This window comes from Physeter macrocephalus, chromosome 11 (genome assembly GCF_002837175.3).
Source record: "Physeter macrocephalus isolate SW-GA chromosome 11, ASM283717v5, whole genome shotgun sequence".
NCBI classification, from domain to species: domain Eukaryota; kingdom Metazoa; phylum Chordata; class Mammalia; order Artiodactyla; family Physeteridae; genus Physeter; species Physeter macrocephalus.
Window position 1 is genome coordinate 26,498,628 of NC_041224.1, and position 10,875 is coordinate 26,509,502.

Genomic DNA, 10,875 nt, shown 5'->3' on the forward strand with positions numbered 1-10,875 from the left:
AGGTGACAGGACGATCACAGTGAACCTCTCTTCTGTTCTTTAACAAAAGCTCCTCTGAGGTTCTGGGCCAAAGAGTCAAAACAAAGTCCTAAGAACTACTTCTAGCAGTGTCACTAATATAAGGTACATCTTTGGTCAAGATGTTAAACCTTCGTGAATCTTAAACGTTTCAGTTTATGAACGTAAGAATCCATTAAACACATGTTACATTGTACACGTTATTTCCTAACTTTTAGAGCCAAAGGCCATTAAATGGAAGATATTTTAACAAAGTAAGGAATTATGCCCAAGCTAGTTTTCCATATATATATTACACCTATATTTACATACATATGTATATATACCTGTGTGTGCACATTTTATATACGCATTTACAGCCAGGTGAATAACAAATTATTTTTCTCTTTTAGCCTAAAGGACCAACTGATTTTGCGTCACATAAATGTGGTACAACTTTCCTGTTATTGTGGGAGACCAGGAGATAGGAAGACATCATTCAAGGAAAAGGATCTAAAATACCACCTTAAAATTTAATGAGCCTGGGACTTCGCTGGTGGCGCAGTGGTTAAGAATCCGTCTGCCAATGCAGGGGTCATGTGTTCGAGCCCTGGTCCAGGAAGATCCCACATGCCACGGAGCAACTAAGCCCGTGTGCCACAACTACTGAGCCCATATGCCATAACTACTGAAGCCCGCACGCCTAGAGCCCATGCTCCGCAACAAGAGAAGCCACCACAATGAGAAGCCCGTGCACTGCAACGAAGAGTAGCCCCCGCTCGCGGCAACTAGAGAAAGACCGCGTGCAGCGACGAAGACCCAATGCGGCCAAAAATAAATAAACAAATTTAAATTGAAAAAAAATTTAATGAGCCCAAGTCCAGCTATGAACTCCCTTCTGAAAAGACATGAAAATTAAGCCTTTCAGCATAAAAACATAGAATTTTCGATCCTAGTATGGAAGCTGAAGAACTATTCACTCCCATGACACTCAAAAAAAAATTTTTTTTTAAGCTGTGCAAAAATGATGTCAAATGTCAAAGAAATCAGCTGAAATTAATTGCCTTCTCTCTGAGGAGTGAGTCAGCACCATCATCTGTGAACCTCGGAAATCTTCAGTCCTGTTTGAGCCTATAAATGTCAGACAAAGCAGCTGCTGGGTTGGGGGAACTTGATTTCCATGGTCATGACAGAGCCATAATCAATCTCCCCGAGAAAACAAACCTCTGACTTCTTTCATTATTAAGGCTTAAAATCCAAACACTTCACGTACCCCATTTTTAAAGCACTATCACTATTAAAGGAATCCTGTATCTATCTGTCTCTTACCTTTCTGCTGATGGAAAAGGAGCACAGATCATTTAAACTGAGGTCTCTTTCAAATAGGTTTCTTCATTTAAAATCTGACCTTAAGTAAAAGGCCATACAAGTCTGGCAGAAAAGTTGAGAATAATAAACCAAAATGGTATTTTAGTCTAAATGCAGCCTAAACTTAATTTACATACATATTTAGGAGGGAAAACTGAGAAAAAAAAATGGGTCTAGTAATTTGCCAGCAAGTTGGCTCTGAGGCATTCATTCAAATGGAGTAATTAAAATTTAACCAAAAACCGAATTTGTACTCATCTGTCATTTTGAGAGCCATATGATTACATATTTATTAGCATTCCATTTTAAACCATCAGCTGATTTTAAAGCATCACTCTCAGTATCTGAACATAATATACAATCTGCAGTTCATAAAACCGACTGTTCATAAAACTCCGGGGGTAGCACTGTGAAAGCGTAAATCTCAAATATGCTCACAAGGCATTTCAACCACATAAGTGGAATTGTATTTCTATAAAACTAGTTGGAGTAATCACTTTCTGTCGTGATTTAGAACAAATGGGCAGAGTGAAGCTGCTGAAAATCCCCTGTATGTTTCCCCCTTTCTTTTTAAAGTCCTTTCGGAAGAGTCTAAAGCTCACAGTAAATGAAAAAGACAGTCCCAGGAGGGGATGGGCGGGGGGCGGGGGGGGTCCATCCTTTCACATCTAGATGCAGAGCATGAGAATACTGGATGGCACAATTAAACAGTGATGATGCTAAAGGGGGATAATTATTTTACAATTACCTGCGAGCATCACATTTACCGCACTAATTAGTTTTTGTTTCCCACCAAGGTTTTTCCAGGAATGTGCAGCTCCGTTTCCCTTGAAGTTCAGCAAGAGCTTTTTCTTAAGGAAAAATAAAAATGCATTTTCTGCACTGCTACACAAGTAGCACAGCACCGTCGCTGGCTTCCTTATATTTCCCACCAGCTCCCTGATAGTGGAAACACACACAAGGGCACGAGAACGGGGAGGTGCTAAAGAACTGGAAATCATTCGTACTTTCCAAAGCCTCCCCCTTCTGCAGTTCTGTAGAACAAATATGACACTGAGAAACTGCTAACTCTTCGTGATGGCCTAATCCACCAACACAGAGCAAAAATCCAAGCTTCCCCTGAAAAAACAAAACCCTCCAGTACTAACACTCTAAATCGGAAATAAAGACTTTTAAAGTTTGGGTGAGGTTCAGCATAGGAAGTGAAAGACATCAATGACTTAGGGATTTATCACTGGGCTCCTTGTAATCTGTTGAAAATACCCAGGTTTTCCAACGCAATGCAAATAAGAGATACTGGTAGTATAAACAGCTGTGGGGTTGGTTGCTACAGTGACATCAGACCCCCCCCTCCATCATCCATGTCTACATATAAGCCTCAACCAGGATCACGTTTATCGGATTATTACCTGTCTTTTCATGAGAAGGGAATGAGTGTTGAACCTGTAAGAAAACCACAAGGTAAGAGTAAGGAGAAATGAAGTCTGGGGATTTACGTAAAAAAAAAAAAAAAAGGAAGGAAACTGCAGTCTTTTATCAGAGGTCAAATATACTATTACTATAGTGGTGAGAGCAGGGGTGGGGGGAGTAGGTAACCACTCGGAGATGGAAAACACACTTAATGATCCCATGAACCACTAGGTTCATACCTGAAAATCTTATCTTCTTTTCATCTTGTCTTGCAAGGTTCTTATTCCTCCCAGCTCAACGCATCTCATCAAGAGATGCCAGAGTAATCTCAATCCAGCAAATGACAATTAAATAGCAATACTCAACAATTAAAATAATACTTCTAACCCAGATCAAAGATAACATTAGTGTTCTAAAATGCCAATGTGGGAGGAGTTTTCTGTTTCAGGAAGCAGATGATACTGAAATAGGCACTGAGAAATCCCACCTGAAAATGCTTCTTTAAAAATTTCCTTAAAGAACCATATACACAGCTCTTCTTTTAGAGTCTTCGCATTTTAATTTCCTCTCATGTCTATCAAGGAATCGGGTGACGAATCACAGTGCTGTATTTTATTATTGGTAATGGCATTCCCTAAATATACCTTAAATGCCATGTGGAAAAAAAAAAAAGGGAACTCAATGTCTTTGACCTTCATCTCGCTGGTACTCAGTAAACAAAAAAAAGTTTTTAATTAAAGTATATTCTCTTTAGTTCATTAGCATATGGAATAACAGTGTGAATTTGAATCAAACAAGAGAGTGATCAAGTCACTAATTTGAATCAAATTAGAGTCAGTCCTGAATCGGTGATATGTATTTCCCATAATGCTCCATCATTCTCAAGTGACAATTATGGTTTCCCACCAAAAACTCACAGTCCTCTCTTCTCTCATCAACACATAAACATGCATTTATATAACACACACACGCACGCGCGCACACAAGCAAACCACAGCTTTGCCATTTACTGCCTACATGGCATGTCCAAGAATGTAATCTCTTTAAGTATCACCTGTAAAATGGGTGCAATACCCACCCTGCATATCTACCGTGACAGCGTACGTAAAGTATCCTGGTACACAGCAGGCGTTCAATGAATGACTCATGTTCCTCTCATTTCAGTGGGGAGAGGGAAACAGCAATTACACCGCCTTCTTGGACTGGCCCCATTGCCCCTCTACTAGCCTCTTCATCTATAAAACAAGGAGGTCTGGTGAGATGGTCTCCAAAGACTCTTTCAACTTTAACAATTATGTCCCGAGAACTGCTGTCCAGTTTAATTAGACCCTGATAGACATCTTTCCGGTTATCCCAACTTGGGAGGACTCAACAAAAAGGTTAATGCACCAAGTTGACTCAGGATAACTTTTTCTCGTCGGTAAGGTTACTCACCGGACGTGAAAAAAATAAGATTTCGTATTAACTTACTGGTAGCTTCTCCTCAGCATCTTATTCTAACACTACAAATCTGAACTAACATGTTCAAAGGTGCATTCATAGATTTTTTCCACCTGTAATTTCTCAATTCCAAGATAGCATGCCTTAGATTTTCTGTTTAAAATTTGTGTAAAAATTCAAAAACATTAAAAAAAGAAGCCCAATGCATACATACGATCATTCAAAAGGTGAAACAAAGAAAGACACTCATCCCCAACTCCAATCCAAAACAAGTGCTCCAGTTTAAAACAGAATTTTTTAAATATCAGTTGTTTTTATTTTCATTATGCTTTTTTGCAAATGACATTCTATTTCATTACGCTTTTTTGCAAATGACATTGCAAACACAAGGACAAAAAAAACTTTGATAGTTAAGATTATTTAAAAGGTCCATTTCCATGTACAGTTTTGATGTTGAACATTTAAAACCCCAAGACTTTGAAGCCTATGTCATAACAACTCTATACCCACTACAGGGCCTTAAAAGATCTGGGCTTTTTAAACAGTTGATGGCTCATGGGGCCATGAAGCGTAATCATTTACCTCAAAAGCTATTTGTTCATCTGCCTTGAGGACTCAAACATATTACATCTTGCAAACTTATCTAATATATTCTTGTGGGAAAACGTCATTGAAAATATGTTCTACTGCTTTAGAAAATCAACACCAGAAAAGCCCTGTGCTTTATATAAGTTCCTTTTAGGAACAGGCCAATAATCTAGCTGACGGCAATTTAGTCCGAATGGCAATATACCATAAACAACCACCGGTCCAGAGAACAATAAACACGCAAAGCTATCCTGGTGATAAGATATACTTCGAGTGGGTTTCAAGCATTTTCAACTTATCACATTTCTTCCCACTCACCCCTATTCCCCAAAGACAGTCTCTAACGGGAGTTAATTACAAACTCTTTCGGAAAACATGCTACAGTATTCTCAGGGCTAAGGAAACATAAAATCATCTTGGAAACAAATAATAAAGTTATCATTTACAAATCCACTGTTTTTCTTTTTTTCTAGGTTCAATTAAGAGTTGACAAACACTGAAAACAATTTGAGTTTGATTCCAAAATAACTAACACATGGAAGAGAAGTGGGTAGAAGTTACATTAGGATTTGTCTAGCAGACTCCATCACTAAGACAAAAAGGCTCTATTCAGAGCAAACAGTTTGAATGAGCCACATTCATCCACCAAATGAAAAGGACAAATTAAACTTCCATAATTAATAATTTAACTGACAAGAGATAGCATCTTTCAGAGGCCATTAACACTTTACATTCAGAGAGTATTCTTAGCAGGTGACCATCGATTCAAAACCACGATCAAGCCAATTCTTTGGTTCGGCCCCAGCTCTCTTACAGAGGAGAAAACACAGAACTTTCAAATTAGCTAATGTGCAAACACGTATTAAACGCCTACACAGATAGCCATTTTAAGAGGGGGGAGAGGACAGAGATCTCTCAAAACAAATATCATGGGAACAGTACTAATCAAGATTACTTTCGCAGAGAAAACTGCCAACGGGAAATTCAATATTTTAATTTACATTATCTGATTATCTTAGTTGGGACAATGAACCTGATCGTGTGTAAAAGCAAGTTAACATTCTTAATATCGACTAGAAGGACAATTCACATTTAACAGACTTTCATCCCTCTCCCAAGCTTTTTTTTTTTTTTTCTCCCAAATCCTAGGGGCTCAAATAATTGGCCATTGCGGAGTTTCTCAAGAATCTCTCAGCTCATAACATTTAACATCCTAGAAAAAGAATCTAGCACCGTAGGGGAAAGTTAGTTGCCAGGGAAATGGATCATAAAGCTCGGAATGGCCTGAAAATTGCACAGGATAGAGCAAAGTGCCAGAAAGAATATGAATGTTATCTCAGGGCGTGTACAATAGGAAACATTTTATACGTACTCTTACCAAGGATAGCAGTCCCTTTTTCACTCGATTAATTGTAGCCTAGATTCACTATCACATTTCTTGCCTGACAAGACACAACTGTATGAATTCCTAGTCTGAAATTGACACAGACCTTTCAGACCCACTCCTGACAACCTTCTAGGTCGTCTTTTCAAACACTCTCCTGAAATACCAGCAGATCCCACTGCCTTCAGAGTGACCCAGCTGATAAGAGAAACTTTCCTATCAAGACTAACGAGCCCAAGAAAAATTAGGCATACTTTCCCTTCCTCAGGAATCCCAGCTCCTGACTTCTCCCAATAAACTCTCTACTCTAGTTTGACGACGTGTAAAACAACCAGAATCACATTATTAAATTATAGACTGCATATCAGACAAACCACCGTGATTACCTAAAAATTACCTCTAATTTCTGCAACAGAGTACACCTGGCTATTTTCATGCTTTATAATTATCTCCCCCCACCCTTTTTTTCCTTCTCCCCTCCTTCCACTCTCCCATCCTAGAAAAGCAATCTTTGCAAAGAGTAATAAGTCAGAGAAGCGAGCAATTTGGTAAGAAGGGACGTAAACGGGCCACGAGAGCTCCAGCAGCCCCGAATTTCGAATGACACGAGCGTGCACGCGCGCACCCCACCCTGGGACGCCGCGCCACGCTCGCCTGTCCCCGCGGGCCGGACCCCAAGCCCAGACCCCGGGAACCCGCGTCCGGCTCGCCGGTCCACGCTCTCCGCCCCACCCCGGCCACCGCGCCCCGCTCGGTGGTCCCCGCCGCTCCTCCAGACACGCTCCCACCACCCCGCGTCCAGCGCCAGCTCCGAACCCCAGGGCGCGGCCGAACCGGAGCCACCCCCCGCGTCCCCGGGGTGCAGGAGCGCCGCCGCCCGCCCTCTCCCTCCGCGGGGCTCCGGGCCGGCGACCCGGAGGCGGCCGGGCGGCCAAACTCACATTCGGTCGGGAACTAGCAGGCGACCCTCAACCATCATGTCCGGGAGGAAATCCAGCTTGAAGGCAGAAGTCATGTTCGCGGCGCGCGCTCTGCACTCAGGCGCGGGGGGCGGCGGTGCGCGCGGCCGAGCGGCGGCGGGCGGCGCAGACTGGCAGGGACAGGTGCGCGCGGCCTCCCCGCGGCGGCCGCCCGAGCCGGCACTTGTCACATTCTCTCTCCGCGGCTCTCCGCCAATCCCCGCCGACAGCCAGCGCCGGGGCCGCGGGCTGCCCAGCGCCAGGTGCGGCGACCGGGGGCGGAGCTCCGTGCCCGCCGCGCCGCCGCTTAACCCCTGCGGGCCCGCACGTCCGGCCCCCGGGGGGAGGAGGAGGCGGAGGGACCGCCCCCTGGACAAATCGCCCCCCGGCCTAGGGTCCCCGGCATCCAGACACGCACACTCGTCCCCGGCGCTGACTCCGTCCGGTCCCCTATTTCCAGGAGCCTGGCACGAGGCCCGACTCACCCACCGCTTGTCGTGGGTTTAGTACCACCGTATTGCCCAAGGCCGGTGCACTCCACGAGCGCACCCAAACTCCCCAACTGAAGCCACGAGAGACGAATCATCACGGGGGTTTGTTTAAATGCTCCTCGGTGGGCTGTGCTCGCCAGTGTATGAGCTCAACTGAAATAGCATTCGTGGTTGAGCCAAAGTAAATATCAGATAAACGGCCCAAGTGACATTTGCGGACTTTTCCGTGCTTTACAAGGAGAAAGAATCATCAGTCTCTGCACGATTATATTTCCTTTTGTATCATCTTGAAAACATTAAGAAGTACACGGGACTAAAACAGTGATAAAGCACGTTTTCTTTTAAAACGATACATCACAAATTGGTCATTTCGAAGTATTTAATACAGTGATTAAAAACCAACAGTGTGGCTTCATGAAAAGAGTGTTAGATCTGTACAGGCCATGAAGCTTAAATACTCATTTAAGATCTGTGACCGATTTACTAATAGGAATTGAGAAATAGGGCAGAATTCTCACAAAGAAGGGAGTTTAATTTTCCCAAGTGCCTTGTGAAAATTCTTAAAAGTATTTTTATATGGTGATGCTCTAATTTGGCACTCTCATCATTGTTTTGTTGCTCGGTTATTTAGATGAAGCTGAAATTTTCACAATGTCACCAGTCTGTAAAACTTCTTTGTGGCCTATTTCACATTCTAAAGCAACCTCATAAACTGCAAACCAGAAGTCTTATAGTTTGCCTCTTTTATTAATCATCACTTTAAATTTTATTTTGAAACGACATATCACACTTGGGGGTGTATTCACAGTAGTCAGAGGGTTAAACAACTAAGTCACGTGGAGTTAATTGTATCACGTGGCGTTAAATGTATTCGACAACATGGAGAAAAAATTGTTTTCATCTTTTCCCACCAGTTTCTTGTGTTATAATGAGAACTGATCATCTTTAGAGATTATGAAGAAAAATGGATATTTATATACCAATATTAAATCCACATATCAATTGTAAATCCAGGCTTGCTGCATTGAGCAATTTGGAATAACAGGCCTGGTGTATTCAATTAAGTCCGTACTTAATTGACTTGATTTCCTTCTTCAGCTGAACAACATATCTGGCTTTTGACCAAGATGGTTCTAATTCCAAGACAGATATAGGGCTAGGACTAACCTTCAGTTGAAAATATTGCCTTTCTGAGGAATCAGGGCTAGGTTCATAAAGAACTGAAAAACAGATGTGGTCAAATCAATTCTTATACCCCAAATGCCCCAACTTTTCCTAGTAATACTAAGCCACATGTTTTCCCGACCCTAGCTAGTGCCGGCTGCCTTTGAAATTGTAAGAATTTTGTTGGTCTTTCAATAACCTTAATAAAGTAATTAGCCAGATAAATGAGACAAATCTTGACAGTTCCTGATTTTCTAGACATTATTTACATAACTCCCAAATGTATATAAGCAGGTGACTCTATAATAAAACTATGTGAAGAACGAACTAACAGAACCGGCCTCCAGAACAGAAGCAAAACACAACTGCATTAATCAAAAAGGAAAATATTTTCAAATCCGCTATGGAATGAAGCTCCATGTACATCTACATTCTATAAGGTAGAAAAAGCATCATTAACACATACACTTCTGAAACATTTATTCTCTCTTTAATTGCATGTGAATTATTTGGGAGACACTGTAGGGAAGGCCTCTTACTGACTTAAGCCTTCTCAGCAGTTTGTTCAATTCTAGGCTCAAATCCCTTGAGGCAATAGTGGATTCAAAGCAGCTTTTAATCATACTATAAGGAGGGTGAAGAAGTATGTAAGTAGGTCATAGAGAAAGAATTACTAGTGCATAGGTTACTGCCTTATTTAACAACTACAGTGTGTCCCAGAGTTTTCAAAGCACATTTGCTTTTGCCATTTAAAGTTAGAAGCAAAACCAGGGTCAGATATAAAAGAAAACTCTAACATGAAATACAGTGACGACGGGAACCAAGGAAAGCTTCTGGATGTAGCTGAGCTGAAATAGTTTGGCTGCCAAATACATAAATAATAGAGTGATTGCATAGGCACTTAATTTAGGTGCCAGAGAGAAACAAAATATACACACACACACACACACACACACACATACACACACACACCCCCTATAGGGTTTTGTTTCCATGATCACAGCACCTTCACAAGAGCTGTTTTTAAAAATACAAATTTTAAAAGCTCTTGAGCTTAAAAACGAAAACACCCAACCAAATACCACCTGATGAAAAGCTTCAATTTCTCATCTGACTGCTTTGCCAGAAGGAAAACTAAATCTAAAACAACTCGGCGGGGCCCCCTTTTTGAATTTGCACGCCGTAACGAGCCATCAGGTATCATGTTTTGGCAGTTGGAATTATTTTGCAGACAGCTCGTCTGGGCCGCTGCTAAACACGTGGGGTTCAGTGAAGCTATTTTATAGCCAAAGATCTTATCGACAGCAGTGAAAGGGGGTGAGGCCATGAGCGAGCCCCCCTCCTAGACCTGACCTGGTAGGTGACACCTCTGTGCGCTGACATCCCTGGGGACGGGGCTGTTGGGAACAATGCAGTTTCCTCACCATTTTAGCTTCACTGTAGAAAAACCTTAAGCTCTTCCCGAAGCCCATCCCCCTACCATCCCTAATTGTCTATTTTTTTTTTCTTTTTAATCAACTTGCTATTCATTTCCCAAACAAAAGGCAATTCAAGAATTGGAAGCACTTCAAGGGAAAGTTTCTGAATGACCTCATTTTATACGAGGCCTTCCAAGGCAATTGGGTGCACTGTGCTGTTTCAGCACACCCACCCCTCCCCATGCCTCATCTCAAACCGAGTTTTCTCCAGTGGTCATTGTTTGAGCACTGAATTATCACTGGCATTTTTAAGAAACAAACCAAAAACCTCTCCATAGAAACAGAATGCTAATAAGTGTGTTTGTAAATGGAGTCACACTGTTCGAATGGAAGGTATCCTACCCCTGTCACCCACCTTCATCAATGAACCAGGATAGAGCCCCCTGACTATAGATCTTTCAACATTTTTGCACAAAGTTTATACCATAACTTAGAGACTGGAGTCTGACAGATAGTGATGCACAGTTATGACCCAACAGTTAATTTTCTTCTCCTGCAGACAGCCCTGTATATTTTGTGACAAATTTCCATTTTTTTTTTTTTTTTTTTTTTTTTTTGTGGTATGCGGACCTCCCTCTGCCGTGGCCTCTCCCGCT

The 10,875-nt window shown here is 42.0% G+C and overlaps 1 protein-coding gene across 6 annotated transcripts in view; it reads right to left on the reverse strand.

Annotated features, from left to right (window-relative positions):
• The window catches only part of CELF2 (CUGBP Elav-like family member 2), a 310,334-nt gene that overhangs the window by 297,568 nt on the left and 1,891 nt on the right, over positions 1 to 10,875 (reverse strand). The window contains exons 1-2 of one of the 6 annotated variants that reach the window (XM_028494887.2): positions 7,129 to 7,200; positions 2,775 to 2,808 (exon numbers count right to left, since the gene is read on the reverse strand). The exons of 3 other annotated variants lie outside the window; for them this stretch is intronic. Coding sequence is in view for 2 of the 3 variants with exons in the window: in XM_024129690.3 (XP_023985458.1) it covers positions 7,129 to 7,202 (74 nt within the window). In the remaining variant the exon portion in view is untranslated. Of the gene's footprint in view, positions 1 to 2,774; positions 2,809 to 7,128; positions 7,379 to 10,875 lie in introns of those variants that run through there. 2 more of the 6 variants (XM_024129690.3, XM_024129691.3) reach the window with 2 other exon arrangements.